This window comes from Poecilia reticulata, linkage group LG14, assembly GCF_000633615.1.
Source record: "Poecilia reticulata strain Guanapo linkage group LG14, Guppy_female_1.0+MT, whole genome shotgun sequence".
Classification (NCBI taxonomy): domain Eukaryota; kingdom Metazoa; phylum Chordata; class Actinopteri; order Cyprinodontiformes; family Poeciliidae; genus Poecilia; species Poecilia reticulata.
In genome coordinates this window covers 4,991,244-5,009,947 of record NC_024344.1, presented here as the reverse complement: position 1 = coordinate 5,009,947, position 18,704 = coordinate 4,991,244, and the positions used below count along the sequence as shown (strand labels likewise).

The 18,704-nt window shown below is 36.9% G+C and overlaps 1 protein-coding gene across 3 annotated transcripts in view; it reads right to left on the bottom strand.

Moving 5' to 3' along the window:
* rxfp2a (relaxin family peptide receptor 2a) overlaps nucleotides 1-18,704 on the bottom strand; it is an 87,126-nt gene that overhangs the window by 63,358 nt on the left and 5,064 nt on the right. For 2 of the 3 annotated variants that reach the window (XM_017308439.1, XM_008427346.2), the window contains exon 2: nucleotides 6,701-6,844. In XM_017308439.1, the coding sequence (XP_017163928.1) occupies nucleotides 6,701-6,844 (144 nt within the window). Of the gene's footprint in view, nucleotides 1-6,700; nucleotides 6,845-12,572; nucleotides 13,243-18,704 lie in introns of those variants that run through there. The other variant, XM_008427348.2, reaches the window with a different exon arrangement.

Sequence of the window (18,704 nt, the reverse complement as noted above, 5' to 3'; positions counted from 1 at the left end):
AATTAATTTGCGATCCATTGTTGACAAGATTAAAATTAGTTCCATTCGCTTAACTATTAAAGTACATGTGCCCACTATCCAGAGGAGGGCACCGCTGGTCATTAAGCAGAGCCAGTTACACGAGAAATAAACATGGCGGAGACATCCAAGAACAGACAAGTGAAACTGTCCAAACAGTTATTAGTCTCTGTGGATACATGTTTTTTTGTACTATCTTGACATCCCCAGGTCACCTTCATTGACTATTTCTTTTTTATCCTTTTTCCCAAACCACCACTGGACTTTCTTTTATGTGACAACCAGAACTGTACCTTGGCTGGATGTTACTATTATGGTTTGAAGATTTTTACGATTTTGACATTCGGGGTAGCTGTCCATTTTTGCCTTGCCTATGTTTGTTGACAATGTTTATTTTGCTCAGTCATTGGTTTATCAGGTTGTTGTGCTTTCTTTGTTGTAATTTATGGATTTGGCTCTGCTAGTTGCCCCAGTCTTCTAACAAGTCACAACTGTCATTCATTAGTCAATTAGACTGACTTAGCTCTTGTTCAAGTCACAACTCTTTCCTGTATTCATGAAGTCCTTCATTTCATTCGGTCTTTGTCAAAACCCGCTGTTAATATTGTTTTTACATAGCCACTGTGCCACAGAGTCTCACAGACCTTAATTTTGGATTTGTTTGTTACCGTTTGGGAGGTTTCCATGCTGTCTATTTTTGTTTGTTTCAGAGTGAACCAGTGAGAGTCTCAATTTGAATCTTTTGAAGCTAAAGATTAAGATAATGAGGTCTAACTCCAAAGGCTGGTCAACATATATAAATTATAGAAATATCACTACACATCTACAAACAGCCTGCTGATTGAGTGTAATGAGTGTAAATTGTTTTGTCAAATGTAAATTTGTTTGGTGTCACTGTTGCAAATTTTTTTAATTAATAGCTTAGAAACAGAAATAGAAACATAACCTCTTTAAATATCATATTTGTCTTTTTAAATGCTCCTCTGACAGGTTTAAAAAGATAAATGATGTCCATTGAGTTTTGTGATTTTGATAAATCCTTGTTGAAAATGTAAATACTACAAAAGCTGACACTGTGGACTCATTGTGTAATAGATAAAAGAATTGGGGCTTGAGGAAAATGTCAAAGATTAACATTTCTGTGTCTAGCCAGGAGCAAGGACAGTTTGTTTTTGGAACAGACTGTGTTTCCTTTATTAATCTTTTTAAATCTCGACTACTTGTGCTTCTGTCCTAATGACCAACCGCCTCTTCTCTAACTCAGTTACTTAGTTAGCCATAAGTTCACAAAGTGTATGTTTTTCTTTCCCATTTCAAAGTTAAAAACTCAAAGGTTTTTAAATTTTTAAATCGGGAGTTACACTCTAATGTACTGTTCTCCAATTACAATTTCATTATATGTCATTATACTCAATCTTTCGCCAAATTAAATCTTTTTTCTGGTTTATTTGATGAAACCATATGTAAAAACCCAGCACGAGGATTTGAACAGATCAAAGAGTACAAATGAAAGCAAATTTGAGCAAATTCATGCGACTTTTATCTTTACAGAGTTGATAAATTTAACACAGCATGAGCTGTGAGCTGTTATGATATAATTGGATCTGCAGAGTGAAACAATGGCCGTAACAGCTGACATTAAAATACTCCGGCCCAAATGACTCTGGTGGCATGCTTTATAAATAACAGCATGCCAGATCCAGCACTAACAGACTATGGTTTCTTTGATGTTGTCAGTGACGGCTTAGCAACTTTCCAAAGTTCAAATTTTTAATCCGTAACTGGAGGGGGCCAGTTTGGCTGGGTTTGACGCCTCAAACTCAGATTTTTCCTATGTTTATGGACCCGCCGCTCTAAGAACACTAATGGCATAATGTTATGAGAGTAAATATCATAAATGGGGCTGTAAATGAACTTGACTTTGTGGCCAGTGCTTTGACAGATTTATTTGTAGCCTTTTCCCAAGGCTGTTATGAAACAGGGCCTTCTAGCAGAAACCATACCTATGTTCCTGGCATTTGTCAACCAGAGTAGCTACAGCTATTTTCAGAACAGCTTCTCACCTTGTCAAGGCCACTATGTCTAAAATACCCACCATCTGGAGACTATCCACCATTTATAGTTGAAAGGGGGTTAAAAATTTATTTTAGCGGCTTGGGACTAGATCTGTGAGAAAGTTTTTGAAAATAAATAATAATAATAATTCTAGCAATAACATTGCTCTACTAGCAATTAATGAAGAATACACTTTACCAGGGATGAAAGTAGTTTTAAATTTTTGAGGGTACTATGACAAAAAAAAAAAAAAAAGAAAAAAGAAAAAAAAAAATTATTTATATATATATATATATATAAATATACACTATTGTGCACAGAAAGGTAGCAAGCATTTTACTTGCGCACACACACACCCACACAACACACATACACCTACTAAGACTTGCTACTCTGTGTTACTGACAACGTGGAGATTCCTACACACGTCTACATCTTGAAGTAGCACCTGACTCAAACTCTTGCCCGAGTTTGGGTTTCTTGTTCTTGAAATCTGCCTTTGAAATACAATCGGGTGATTCTTTTTTTGCGGCTACATTTCGGCCTCAGGATTTTTGAAAAAAAAAAAAAAAGTTTTAATGTTTTAAGTTTTAAATATTCTGTTACAACACTGACATGTTTAACAATAAGAAATTAATAATGGCCAAGCTCAGGATTGGATAAATTAATAATTACATGTGTTTTTTTTCACTATTGTCTCTGAATGTGTTCCATCCTGTTATGAACATTTACATATAGACCACAAATAGTTAAACATTTAAATTTTGAAAAATAATGACTTCTTCTTAAAAAGAGTGTGTCCCTTTTACTACACAATATGTTTTATTCTCGGAATTGTAACATATCATGAAGTTACGAATCATTTATGACTGTATTGCAAAGAAAAAACTGTTTTTGTTTTACTCATTATTACTGACAGCATTGAAAATATTGGTAATTTTAAAAACTTATACTAATATTTGCATTTATTGGTCTTCAATTCCCAACATGGCACAGAAAAACTCACAGTACTTAATGTTTCTGTAACAATATTAAATAAAAACATGTGTGGAATGGAACATAACATGGTGGATTGTCCATAACAGGGTGGAAAATCAATGTCTTTGATTCTAAAATCTGACGATTTTCATTATTAGTTGCAGGATTGCCTCTTTCAAGTCAAAGTATAGGTAGAGTATTGGTCCTGGCTCTATTTGGCAAAAACAGGTGGAACATAACAGGGTGGAACTTTCTAACTAATGTACCTGTAGTTCTTTATGTGGTCAACATTTAGCTAGCTAACCTTCACCAGAATAACAAACCTTTAATGACTAAATCTAATATTAAGTTTTTTAAATTCTACTGAATAAACATTTTCCACAATCTTTCCTAGCAGGGTGAAACTTTAAGCTTTACACATACAGGTTTAACATATTTAAGATAAGAAAAAGTACAGAGACGGTGACAGTTGAAGCTCACTTTGTTTTCCATGGTTGAATTCACATCAAAACCAATTGATGTCACTTACATTAAATGGTTTTTATGGAATTTTAAACTTTTTGAAGGAAAAAATGAAACATCATAACAGGGTGGAAAGTTAGTACTGGGACATGCCCTGGCGCCGTTCAGTTTGTCACCTCATGCTGAGATCGACTCAAAACCCTCAGCGATCGACGTGTTGCAGCCCTGCTCTATAGCACGAACAGTTCAGAAACAATATGAAATGGGAAAAAAGTAATTTAATAACTGATTAAGTTGTGTTTTAGATTGTTCTTGAAAAACTAATCAGTCAAAGCTAATTAGTGGGTGAACTCAAGGCTGCACAGTGAACCCACTGATTTTTTACAGCAGACAGCCTCTCCCCTCTCTTGCAGGTACTGCGTACCCCCGCTAAATCTTTTAGGGGTACGCAGTACTCTGCCATACCCCCTTACTTTCACCCCTGCACTTTACATAAAGCAGGAAGGCTATGTAAATAATACAAAATTAGATTTGATTGAAGTTTAGGTTCTTGTCATTTCCCCTGCAGGGCACCAAGGTGGCAGCTGCCTGTCATTGATGAAAGCTTGGCAGCATACAGTAGTTAAGCAGGAGGACAATTTCCTACTGGGTACAAGGTTAAATTGGGAGCAGTCTCTACAGGTCATTGCTTAATTTTACATTCATTCATATACTGAAACTCTTCGAAAAGCTGGAGGATGGAGGATGGAGGCTGGCGATGCAAGGGTAAGCTGCATGATTGAGGTCAATTGACTTCTGCAAGTTGAGAAATCTAACAAGTGGCATTGTACAGTCAAAATGAAAATGTTACATATTTAATTTTGGCCCATTTAAATATTTGCACACACTGGCTGCAGCCTTATGAACAAGAAAAGTCTAATTATAATTCTGTTATTTCATGAAGGGAAGCTTACCCCTTAAAAGCTAAATAACAAAATCTAATTCAGAATAAGGACATTTTAAAACAATTAAAATTCTATCTAAATCTAACCCTAAATGTACAAAAACACATAACAGATCCCACACTATTATTTATTGCTCAAATATGAACTCAGTATATGAATAAACTGAGCACAGCTCATCACTTATAGATCATCATAAATCCACCTTCCACAACAATAACTCTCTAGCATTTTCTGTCTCAGTAAATCAGGCTTGTGGAGTCAATTCAGATCACTGCTCAGTTCATTGACATTTGCACAGCACTACTGAAGTCCCTCTACGAGTCTACGGCATTTCAGGTTGAGGTCTAGACTCAAGAGTTTAACTGGGCCACTGCTGAAATTGTCTCCTCTTTACCGAGCCGGTCACGTTGATGGTGATCAGTTTATGATGATCTTTAATGAGCAGCGCCTGCCTGCTTCTCTCCTTAAAGAGGCAGTATTATGTAGAAAGCCCAACGACTGTTTGCAGAAACGCTTGGTCGCACCAGGAGCTGCCTTTTCCACAAAGCTCCAACCCGTAGCTGCAGTTTCCAAGCTGAGCTTCTGCCTCACACAGCACCCTTCCCTTAGGACTCTCGCACATTGCTCCTTTAGACTATCAGCAGCAGCAATTAGCAAACACCTGGGGGAACTGCAGATATGCTGAGCTCGTTATATGAGCTAGTTCTCAGTGAAACGCTGGTAAAATGTTATTACAGAGTTAACAGAGGAATGTAGCGATGACACGCTGAAGGCAGAGCGACAGAAAGAGCAGCTTCTTAAAAAGACAGGGTCCCAATATCAAGGTGCTAAATTGCAAAGTCAAACTTCTTTTCAGTCATGTTTGACATACAGTCTTTTTATAACAACTAAAGGTAACAGTCACTTGATTGTGCTATAAAATCACACTGTCTGGAAAAAACATTATACTGCCTTTTTAAATCTTGTGGAAGCAGAAAGTGTGTGTGGAGTATCTCTACAAAATTTTAGTTTTGGCATTACCATTGTGAATCAACATTGTGGACAGTGTCATTGTTCACTGGCAGGTAAGTTTGGATAATTTTCCAATGTGCAAAAGAGCAAAACATGTTTATCATTATGCCTTGTCTGTTTTTTTTTTTTTTTTCACCCTTAAAAATAGCGCAGTGGTGCACAAAATAAAAACAACTCGGAAGCCACTTTGACTGTTCAATTTTTAAAGATTTGAGAGCAAATCTTTAAAGGAGAAAGTCTTCCAGACACAAAGCAGTGAGAAGAAACTGAGCAAGATATCAGCTTTCATTGGGAAAACAATTTGCAGGACATGCAGATATAAATCTATATTATTTTTCTTTTCTTTTTTTCTTTTTTTAAAACAGTTGGAGCAAACTAGAGTACCAAGAGAGAGCCCACACACTCACTGGGAGAGCATGCAAGCTTTATTTAGATGGCCCTCCCCCACCGACTGGAATTCATATCCTGACCAAATTGCTGCTGGCTGGCAGCTGCTTCACCGTGCCGCCCTGCTTTACAACTAGTATCAAAGAAATTAAGAAAATGTATTACGTCTGAAAATATTATGTTGCAGATATTCTATATGTGGTATCCTCTGGCCTTGGCATCAAAGTAACCCAACAACCAGCCTTATTTTTTTTAAATGTTTTTTATTTAAAAAACACTTTATTTTTAACCCTAAAGACAGATATGCAAAGACTGAGAGGAGAGAAAGGAAGAAGCTGCAGGTGCTACAGAGACAAATTTGCATTAATACAACCTATCACAGGTAGACTATATTACATGAAAATAGTCTCCTGAGTCAAGTTTTTTTAAATACAGTGTTATTAAATATTTATAATAAATTAATATATTCATTATTAGGCAGGGTTTTACCCAGGACTGTATTTATAAAGACTTATGCCATCCAATGGGGACAGATCTACCAATCAATCACATTCTGCAGGCTGCTGCTACGTTAACACCCCCTGCCAGCAGCCGCTCAGGAAGGGATAAATTCATTAAGTTCATACGTATACAGAGGGCACCTGGGCTCCAGAAGCCAAGAAAATCATATGTGCCTACTGAAAGAAATGATCACACTAGCAACAACCTTTTAAGAATCAATGGTTCTGGTCAGACAGTGAGCAATGTCACGGAAATGTGAATCAGAGCTGCAGAAGATTCCTAATTAGTTTTTTAACATCAGCTACCTCTACCCCTCCCTCCATGCAGCTGAGCATCATACTTACCACAGCGCCATTCATCCGCTCCATTGGGACAGTCTTTGTGTCCGTTACACTGCAAAGCTTGAGGGAGGCATTGACTCATGTTGCCACATGGAAACTGGCCAAGGGGGCATCTCGCCTCTTTCTCCGAAGTGCTTTCCACCAGGGCTGCAAGACATAAAAGCAGGAAAATTTGTCAAAGAGCAACTTAACTCTGTCGACTAAACCAACTCCACAAGTTGTTGCAGATTCTCATTGAGAGCACAAATATTTTCTACACCTGCAAATGACAGATTTTAATGAACGCGAGCTCTTAAATTTGTCATTAATGTGTGAAGTAAATAGCTTTGTGCTTAAAACTTAACCTCAAGTTCTCCCAAAGGCTATATTTTGGTTTTCATTGGCAACCATCCTATTTTGAAATTTTAAGATTTGCTTTAATTATTTTGTCTTGATTTTCTTCTGCGCTGCAAAAATCTAAAGTGGTAGCAATTAGCTGCAGTACATAATCCTCATCTTGTGTGATGTCTGCATTTTGCGAGCTAATTTTGTCTCCCTTTTTAAAGTATTTGCTCAACCATAACATTGTTGTCAGGTTTTCCAATCGCTTTCAAGGAGAGAGTTAAATAATCCAGCACTCAGGCATGCAAGAGAAGAATAGATAACTCTCAGGAGTTCAGCGAATTCCATTGTACTGTAATGGTATATGACCTGTGCAAAAAGTTCAGCAGTAAAACGTCCTGCTACAAAATATTTCACTGTGCATAGCTAGGAGAAAGTGGAATTGATTGGGTGCTGAGCCAAGTAAAAGTCACAGAGCAGAATATGATGCATGGTCTGCAGAGGTCCCCACCTTTCTGCAAAATCAACAGATAAAAATCAGCAAATTATCTTGGCCTTCAGGTGAACTCAAGAATAGTCAATAGCTGTGGGATTTGGAAAACAGTTCTAATACAAGCGTGCACCAATACACAAAGTAATAGTAGTGACATGGATACAAACTTTGAGTAGAGCCTTCAAAAATTGTGTGAAGTTGTTATTGTTATTCCATGTAGTTGGAATGGGTTGTCAAACAAGTCATACATGAAGCCGGACAACCAAATACATTTGACAGCAAAGTGTATGTGTAAAAATAAACATACACTTTATGAAAAATCAATATTTTGAAGTTTTCCATCATGTTATGTGATTCCCTCACCAAAAACAAAACTAAAATGTTGTTTTGACTCATTCTTGCATGTTTGAGAATGAGTCTCCCGTGGCAAACATTTGGGATGCCTAGACACTTACAAACTCCTCCTTGGAGCTTAAGGCTACCTTTAAAGGAGAACACTGTCTGGAAACTGCTGGTATTTTTGAATGTTAATTAGGGAAAATGTCCACATCTAAACAGCACCGCCAAGACGCCTCCAGTCAGCTGTAGTTGTCATGCCAGGCCTTCGCTTCCACCTTACTGTAAACAGTAACCTGTGTCATGTGACATTTATTCCTCATCAGGGTTTGCGTTAAACTAAACAGGTTAAGTAGCACAACGAATCACAACGCCGTCCGTCATTGGTAGAATAAACCCTGCAACTGTGCATTCTGTGCAGGTATTTCAAACAAACACTGGGGATGTTACAGAAAAGTCTCACTCTGAGACTTGGTTTCAAAAAGAGCCATTGTGAGAAACTCCGGTCACTGGTGTCGTGTAAATGTGCGACTGGTTTCCTGGGAGCGAGTCACAAGAGCTCCCAAGGACGATTGTAAATGGCATCAATGAACGCCTTCGATCTAAAAATCTGATATTTTGTGATACATGCCACACTAAAATCAGTAATGCTTCTCCATGCATTTGTACTGCATGGAGAAGCAGCGTTATGTTTTCATGATGTAAAGCACTTTTTTATCCCTTGTTGCTGAAATGTTCTATCCAAATAAATTTAAACCCTGACCTCAGGGTTTAAATGTGTATAAAAACACCTTCACCAGGCAACCTGTAATATGTACTTTAAGTGACCTGGGATATTCCTGGATCAAATAAATTAGCCTAAAAGTTTTCATTTCTCTTCATTCTTGCATCATTTCTCATATGGTGTATTTCCTCCTCACGCTTATAGAAGCAGACCTTTATGGTTATTTATTTTTTCAGATCTCCCTCAGTGGCCGTGGCCATAAAGGGACATTAGCTTGAGGCCACTTTTTGCTACACTAAAACAAAATGAAACATGTTTGCTCTTTGTATTAGTTAAGTTGCTTTTTTTATTCATTTGTGTCTGCATTTTCATTTAGTTGTGTTGTCCAAATTAGAGTCAAGACAGAATGAGCAGCTGAGCACTGGTCCATTCCAGCTCTGTAGTACACACTAGTGCATCATTGGCTCCTCTTAATGAGGCTGAAGTGTCCCAGACAACTCATCTGTGAACTTTTCTGAGCTCCCCTGTTGGCATTTTAAGTTTGTTTTGCATAAGACAAAGTAGTTTTTCCCTTCTCCTTTCTCCTTGCTCAGCGGCAACTTGTATTTAATTTGCATCTGGGGAGAAAAAAAAAGGATAATTCGCCACAAAAAAGAATAATAATAATAATTACTGCCTTTGATGCACTTTGGCAGTGCTGCTAACCACTAATAAAGCTTTATTTTATTAAAATAACATTCAATATTATGATGATGAACGAATATTGGGAGAGAGGCAATTTCAAAAGACTGCAATTTAAACATGTCGTTTGAACTGCGTTTTAATTAAATTGAATTCTCATTAGTGGACTTAATGAGAGTATGATTTATGAACATAACAATTGGATTAAATTTAAGAAAACCTGATCTAAATCAGACTTAATTCATCTTATGTAAAAATGCCGCAAAGTGACTTGTGTTTGGATTTGGCACAACAAAAATGAATGTAACATTTTTATTGTTGCTATCCAGTACCGCGCCTTAAATTAACACATCCGACACAAACTGAACCAGAGCTTTTTGGCTGTGAAGTTTTCAATCCAAAAACCTGAAGAACACATTATATTGCTCCACAGCACTAATTTCTTTGTAATAAATCAATGTGAGCATCTGAATAAGATTTTAGCTCCAAGTTTGAAGGATTTGGCTCTAATGAATATTTTGGATGTGGCACAGAGTGTAATTAGTGTTGATGGATGCAATGTGCCGATGAATTATTTATCAAACTAAACCATGAGATGTATAAATGAGAATTTGAATGGGGGACCTGGTACACAACTCATGTAAACAGCATAATTGAGGTATTAAAATCTCAAAAGTGTGAACAGTGGTATCTCTTTGCATGCATCCACTTAGTAAATATATTTCTGCTCATATTTCTGGTGCCAATTTGGATGAAACAAGCCGCGATTCAAACACCAACAAAACAAGCCTTTGACGTGTAATGAAAACGACATGTTAACTTATTTGCCAATTTATCATTTTTGAACTTTCCATTACCGTTCAAAGCAAGAAGTCGTAAAAGAAAGATTTTCTTAGATATCCTAATATTTACAACAAACTTGCAGAGGTGGCAAAACAAAAACAAATAAAGCCTCTGCCATCCTGTCATATCTGAACTGGCAGTCTGTAAGTCTGCTTTGTGCTTCTTTTAGCACAACCCAAGCTTTCAGCAAATCAAATCCAGTGGTTCCATCATCGCGGTGATGGAACAAAGAAAGCAGCCGTCCTGCCAAATTTAGGTAGAGTTTGTATGTGAGCATCAATCATCTATTACTACAGTTTCTGGCCTTCACTAGTAGCACCCAAAAGAAAAATCTGACTCTCTTGAGTTGCTAACCACCGTGATATGAAAGTGTCTGGGTCTGCTGCTTGGCACGGTGTAAGGAATTCACACTGGATTTTTGGAAATGCTTTTATAATAACAGCCGCCTCCTGCTTGATTTTCTTTATTTTCTTTCAGCCTGGTGAGAACAGCAAATCACGGGTAGGTTTGAGCGGAAAGTAAATCTACAACTTAATGATCTAAGACATCCAAGTTATGCGTAGATTCTTTAAATGATAATCTTCCAAACAATTTTTATTTTTATGAAGACCATTTGTATAAAAATGTGACACCTGCGCCAAGATAAATGAGCTATATTGCATATGAATTACGCTGGCAAGATGTACAATAAAGCGAGTAAAAAAATCAATCTATGAGAAAGGGATATAAAAAATATATACTTTCAGTCCTAATAACAAACAACAATAATACACTTTTACTGCCTCCCTGGTGAAACTATTGTTTATTCTAATTTTAATATCACACTAACAAAAGGGGTAGAAAAAAAAGCAAGAATAGGCATGGCAACAAGCAAATTTTAAAGTTTATAAACAGATAAAAGGTAGGCATTTTATTTTAAGGCACCATTTACAAAACAAGAAACTTTTCCAGGAAGCAATCCAGATTTCTGCAACATTAACCCAATCCTGCATTTCTGGTGGGTAAACCAGGTTTGTAAACAAATTAGAAGGGTATTAATATACCAAATCAAGGAGCTAGCAATGAGGAACCACCTTCTCATTTACTGGGTACTTTTAGACAAAGTGTTATATTAGAAAAGTGCTAATTATTTTGAGATTAATTGAATTTTCTAAAATTATAACTCAGTCTGTATTTGCATACAGATGTTTGTGGAGGAGGGAATGAATCCTTCATTTAAAATATTTTAGGAGCACCATTTACATAGCACCATTTCACAACTACATCAACTGCTGTGTTTCAGATGACGTATCACCAACGTCACCCAATGCACATGGAGGGCTAGAAGTAAATTCAGCCCATTTATTTCTGTTGATCCAGCATCAATATGTCTAAAGTGTGAGTCATTTACGGTCCAACCGCTCTAATAGAGAGAAAGATAAACGTTATTTTCGTGTTTCTGTAGATCGGTGTGAATCGGTGACCTACATTGGACCTGAATCCAGCGTCCTACAGCGACTCAACATTAATGTACAACTCCAGCATGAATTTGGGTTTACAGAAGCTAAATAAATTTACTATTGAAGAGGATTTTAAGTTATAATATATATTTGGAAATGTCTGGCTCTATCTTCCTCTTACGGATCCCCAGGTCCTCCAGGCGGGCCGAAGTGAAACCACACAGAAAACAACAATGAGTGTTGACGTCACAGAATTGCAGAATTTAATCCAATAGAAGACAACGTATGAAATTACAACAGACACTGCAGAACAACAGAGACATACATTCATTTACCTGAGACAAATTGAAAGAAGGAAAGAAAGAAAAGCAAGGATGTGCAAAGACGTCTTTGCAGAATTGCAAGAGCAAATCTAATTTGTTACTTCTGTGTAGAAAGTTTTATAGTAAAGGTGTATTCTTGTCTTTAATTTATTCAAATAAGGTGCATCTTTGCTCATCCAACCAGGAGCTGTCTCTGACCCTCTCTAAATCTCCCGGCTATTTGTTCCCACGATCTAAACAAAATGGAAGCAGACTCTCCTGAACTCCTGCTGTTTTATGGCTTTTCACGGATCTGTGTGAAAAGCTGGAACTTCTCCTGATTGTTTTCCCACACAGACAAAGGGCAGATCAAAAGATCTCAGCAAACGATCTGCTGTAACTACAGGAAAAATAAAGGTCAATAGGCCAGAATAAGTTATTCATTTTAAAACTATAATTAGGCTATTTCAATCAGGAGATGTTAAGTTTTAAAACTAGCATATTCTACATTTATTTTCTTAACATTACCAAAAGATCCAAGCACATAGAAATAACATGGGTTAGTTCGTTGTTAGCGATAGCATCGACGAATTACTTAAAATAGCACAACTCACTAGTCACCCGGCAGAAACAAGTTGACACCCATCTAATGATTATTTTGATCCTAAATGCTTGACCCAGTTTGAAACTAAATGATTGTTTTCTCCAGGCTTTTTAAAGCTTTCTTCTGGCTCACCGTATAATATGAGGTCTGCAGCTCCAGTTCAAATCGAAAAGGCTCAACGACGTCACTCTGCTGTTTTGGCTAGACAAACAAACCTCAGCTCCGTTGTTTGTTTGTTTTTGTCGTTTTTTTCTCCGCTCTCTGCTTTTTGCTGTCACGGTTGCTAGGCAACATGAGTTACGCTGAGGTGTGGGCGGGGACAGTTTTTGGAGGCTAGACCTGTCCGAATTCACAGCTTTTTTTTTTCTTCCGGTCTTTGTTTATTCGTGGCCTTGGAAGGACCCGCTCTACGTAGACCGGGTCCTTCGAAGGACGCAGACCTTGAATTCGGACACAGCTTGAGTTAGCGCAATGGGATCGAGCGCAATGGGTTTTTGGTCCAATGTGTAGGTCAACGATTCGCACCGATCTACAGAAACCCCCATGTTCGTACTGCTTTTACCCAGAATGCATTGCAGTGTAAACAACATGGTGCGTCCGTGTGACAGTATTTTATTAATTGAAATTAACGTGGGCATGTTCCTTGATTGCTTATTCAGATTTTATGAAATGATGAGATAAATGATTTTGTTAATTAAAATATTTTAAAAAATGTTTAAGTTGTACAGATAAGTTGCCCTGCTAAAGTCTAGATTCATCTTGAGTTGTTTTTTCCCTTGTTTTTTGTTTAGTTCAGTTTGTTTTTCTGTGTCTGTTGTGAATATATAATGCATTATGGTACTTTTTTGAGGTTGATTGTGTATGTCTATAAATAAAGGGGAGAAAAATAAAATATTTACCGTATTATTATTGTATTGACTTTACATCTTCTCAAATAAAGTCTTTTGTTACAACTAATGGATCTTTTTAAGACACAACAGCAAACATAAAGGAAAACAATAATGTTAGCCTGTGTGGTAGCGCCAAGACGGTTTCCACTATCCACATTATGGTATATAGAGTATATAGAGTTATCCCATGGAAGAAAATTTGTCTCTTCATTTTCTAAAGGTTTTTAGTTTAGTTTAATTTTAAACCCTAAAATTTGATTTTTATTATTTTTGTTTTTTCAAATTTACAACAAAAAAAAAACCTATAGGAGAAATGTATCAATGACATAGAAGTTGTTTTGTGGCTCCTGGTATATGGTGGTGGATTGAGGGTAAAAATGTCTCTTTGGATAGTAAAGGTTGGCCACCCGTGTTCTACCGTAAAACAGTGTTTTTGTTTGAAATGACACCTTGCTTGTTAAAATAAAGTCCAACAATTTGCCAACAGGAGTTCTAGAAACTCTGCCAATATAAAATAATAAAACTTTCCTGGACCTAAATGGGGCTAGATGTCAGACCTTCAATTCAAAACCAGGCAAGACCACAGCTTCTGATTAAAGTGTCAAGAAAATATTTAGATATCTGACCAGTCCAAGTAAACTCATCCAAGCACATGACTTTCTTACAAAGGATTCCTGTCCAAACTCAACATCCAGCATTCAGGCTGCAGCAGCTAGAAGAAATGTGGAGGAATGTTTTAGTTGTGTACATAGCGATCTTCTGTTAATATTAGCTGCCTTTTTCATTTTTATAGGTTATTTTACTTCAGCCATCTCTCTTTGGGTTTGTAGAATCTAATTGAATTGGAACTAGGGCTCAATGAGTAATTACTTCTACCTGAAGCCTCAAAGGTATTCTGGTCCCCATAGGGGCCCATGACTTGCAAGTTTTGGATGAGTCCCTGCTCAAATGTCTGACTGAAATTGTTGAACTGTCTTCTCAGCCTCCCCTGAGTAGAAGTTGTTCCCAATTACTTACCCTTTTCCTTGCCTGCTTTGTTCCAAAGTCATTTGTCAGTGTTATTATAGCAAAGTATTGAACAGATCAACATTTTTCTAAGCTTAAATGTTTCTAATGGGGCCATTTACATAAAAGCCCTACCAGATGTGGCAACACGTAATCCACACATACAAAAAATATGAAAGCCACACATGCAGGAAGCAGACACATCAAGGGACAGAAAGTCCAGAAACAGCCACTGGGAAAGCATCCCTGCTGCCATGTCCAAATCTACATCAGCTGGTTTAATATTAACAGATGGCCTATTAAAATGCTTCTCATTACCAAAGCGTTACAAACACATACTAATGGAAATGGTTACAGCTGCCTTTCTAATTTCATGAATAGTCCAGCAAGTGCTGTTGGAGCTTTACTCTGGAAGCAGAAAGAATATATTTTGACAATAAAGTAGCCAATTCCCGAATCCAATCGTGAGATTTCTCACTGAAGAGTCAAAAGAGTTGTTAAAAGTTTAGAGTCGCCCCAGAGCAATGGCAGAGAACTCCAGGAAGCCATGGAAATAGTGGGGACAGTTTCTCACATGTAAGCAATAAGATATGCACTCAAACGCATTAGTGTCTATGCACAGGACTTCACTAGTGAAGGAAAAATCAAGTTGGAGCTTTGCAAATGTTTGCTGGAGAATACTTGACAAGTCAGGAAAGTACTGGGAGAAACTAGTTCGGTCAGGACAAAGCTGAACTCTTTGGATGTCATTGCACAAACCGTGCTGGGAGGAAAAATGGTTTTGCACGTCACATCTGCAATACCATGCCATGGGTGGTTCAGTTGTTAGAGCAGGCAGGCCAAGTGCAGAGGCAGCAGTCTTTGGCTCGATTCCCGGTTCTGGGTCATTTGCTGCTCATCTTCTCCTCATCTCTCCTCCCTATTTCTTGCCTACTTGCTATGCAATAAAATGAACTAGTTACAAAACATATCTATAAAAAGGTTAATAAATCACACGTGAGCAATGCACATAACTATTTTTTCTCCACAGGACACATCTTCAAGATGTTTCAAAAAATAGGGTTTTACTCAAGGTATTTAATACATTTCTGTAATTATCTTCTATACCTTGTGTCACTCTAAATTTACCACCAGATGTTGGCAATAACCTTAGCAATCCTCATATAGGAAGAAATTAAAGAATATTACTCCACTGCTGTTGCAGGTTAAAACTGAAGTCAGGGTCCCCACTAGAAATATTTAAACTCAGAAAAGCATTGATGTCACTTCTGACCTTCGAAGCACAACTCAAAATTCATCTGTTCAATTTTCCAGTGCTCTCTCTTGTTGTATTTAACCAGAATTTCCATAACAGAATTTTACAAGACTATTCTTCTTTTTTAGTTATTTAGGTCTTTCTTGTTGTCAATAAGCTGCCAAACTGATTGGTTTTCCCTTCAGTTCCTAAAAATGATGAGCACTGAATTAAAGAAAAGTTTGTCATCTTCTTGTAAAAGTCTTTATTTAATCTGAAACCTAAAATTAAGTTAAAAATCATGCTCATTTAATTTAATCCCTAAAAAGCATAACAGTCATAAAGTTTTATAAACCCCCTACTATAACAACTTCTCTCGCCAAATTGTATTCAGTAGCACCGAGGGTAAAAATGTCTCCTGATTGATTATTACCCATATCTTCCAAGTAAAGATTTTGCCACACATTTTTGTGACGGTTCAGAAAGCTGTTCTTGACCAGCCAAAGCAGATGATGATGTGATGACGCATCTCAGACAAAGTTCCTGAGAAGCTACATGTCTGTCCTTGTTCTTCCTCTCTTTCAATCTTATCATTGACCACCTGTCATCATTTAAAGTTTTGCTTTATTATTTAAATGAGCTGATTGCACCTATTTTTGTGGACTCTTAAAACCTTAATCACAGAACTAAACTGTTGTACAGGAGCTATTTATCAGAATTAAATATGCTAATTTGCAATACTTTGTAAATGTTCATTATTCATCAGCTCCGTGAGTAATGTTTTTTTTGTTTGTTTTTTTTATTATGCTGGATGCATAAATATGCAGATTGTATAGATGCACAGAGGTACTTGTATGCAGGCATATAGATTTCTAAATTTGTCTTAGACAATCTGTAATGGTTTTCTCTTCATCTTGTTTTGATTATTGTCACGTTGTTGATTTCCTCCATGTCCTAACAGCTTTTCCTTTTATTGGGTTGTGCCCAGATGAATGAAACCTTTTATGATTAATTCCTCTTTGTCTGCTTAGTGTGATGCAGACACACTAAGCAGTGTGTCTGCATCACACTGCTTAGCTAACACACTCTTAAAATTCAAGAGTGTGTCAGACACTCTTAAAATTCAAAGCTGAAACGTTGGGAAATTTACTCATTTTCATGAGTAAATTGAGTAAATTTACTCAATTTACTCAATTTACTCATGAAAATGAGTAAACATAGTTTATCAGATTTTGAGAGGAGACTGTATTACAGCCTAAAAAATCCATAACCTATTAAATCCACTAAGGCAGAGTGATTTTTGGCCCCCACATCAGGCAAAGTTAATTAGCGGGCGCCTTATCACACAGAACGTTACATAAATAGATCATTTATTGTATCTTTTTGCTCTGAAGAAATTTGGGAGGTGACCTTTCATCTTCAGATATTTCTACAGTGTCGTAAACTTAAATGCAAAAAGTTTAATAGGTTATGAATTTTTTAGGCTGTAATACAGTCTCCTCTCAAAATCTGATAAACTATGAAGAGTGCAGAAAATGTGTTTTGACTGTCACAACAAAGAGGCACTCTTAAAATTCAAAGCTGACACGTTGGGAAATGTACTCATTTTCATGAGTAATATCAGTAACAGGCATCACACTAAGCAGACAAAGAGGAATTAATCATAAAAGGTTTCATTCATCTGGGCACAACCCAATAAAAGGAAAAGCTGTTAGGACATGGAGGAAATCAACAACGTGACAATAATCGAAACCAGATGAAGAGAAAAGCATTACAGATTGTCTAAAACAAATTTAGAAATCTATATGCCTGCATACAAGTACCTCTGTGCATCTTTGCAATCTGCATATTTATGCATCCAGCATAAAAAAAACCCACATTACTCATGGAGCTGATGAATAATGAAGAAAATTTACAAAGTATTGCAAATTAGCATATTTAATTCTGATAAATAGCTCCTGTACAACAGTTTAGTTCTGTGATTAAGGTTTTAAGAGTCCACAAAAATAGGTGCAATCAGCTCATTTAAATAATAATCAAGGCTGTCTGTCAAGAGCAGCATGAATTTATGCTGTTACACAAGCAGATTTGTTGGTTATCATAAGCTGTACAAGCATGAAAATGGTTAAGCTGCTGAAGGATTTAAGGTGAGCTTTTCAGCTCACATAAAAACCATGAATTAGTATTTGAACCTTTGCAGGTTTCTGAGTCATTACAGATTGGTCTTCATGCTCTTTTTGATTTTTACATGTTGGATCATATCGGGGGTTGCGTTAACCACATATTTTCTATACTTGACCGTCTTTTTAAAGGGGCAGTATTATGTATTATCTGTTATTATAAAATAGCACATGGTGCTATTTTATAGTACTATGGTGCTATTTTATAATAACTATGTTACCTTCAGTTGTTATCAAAATGTTAAACATATGACTTAAAAAAATTTTTACTTCCTGATTTAATGCCTTCAGGAAGGCGCCTTGAAGGCGGAGTTAGATCCACCCAGGCATTTTGCACAGCTTCATGGTTGCCATGGAGATTGAAGGATTTCAAGACAACACTCTAGGTATGTTTTTGATGAGATAACATTAAAGCATGATGTAAAGCTCAAAAAAGCTGATTTTATATGGTACTGCCCCTTTAAAACGTGACAGAAAAATCGGAAGGCCATCTCTTATTTTGACAAATTACAATTCACGTGAGTCGTTGGTGCAGATATTTTGGTTAAATCAAAGAAAAAAAAATATCAATTAGAGCATCATCTCTGACCTGAACAAGTTCTCAATGCAACTTGCTATCTGCTTGGTGCAGTGTGTTGAATACAGAGATGGACTGACCTTCTGGCGTACCCAGCATTGCTTGGTGGGTCGATGCACATTTATAGTCGGGCCAAAGGCCGTCATAATATAATTTAATCAAAAAAGTCTATTGCAAATCATTTTTATTGACCAATTTGACCTATTGGTTGATTTTCATGTAGGAGATTGGGCGAATCCAATAAAATCGCTCAGTCGTTCTCTGCCCAACCTTATAAATTTTGACTGTGATGTTGGCAGCCCACACGTAAACTGGTACAGAGTCGGAGAACGCTGGAATAAAACAGGAATGATGATGGAATGTTTTGGGATGTGTGTG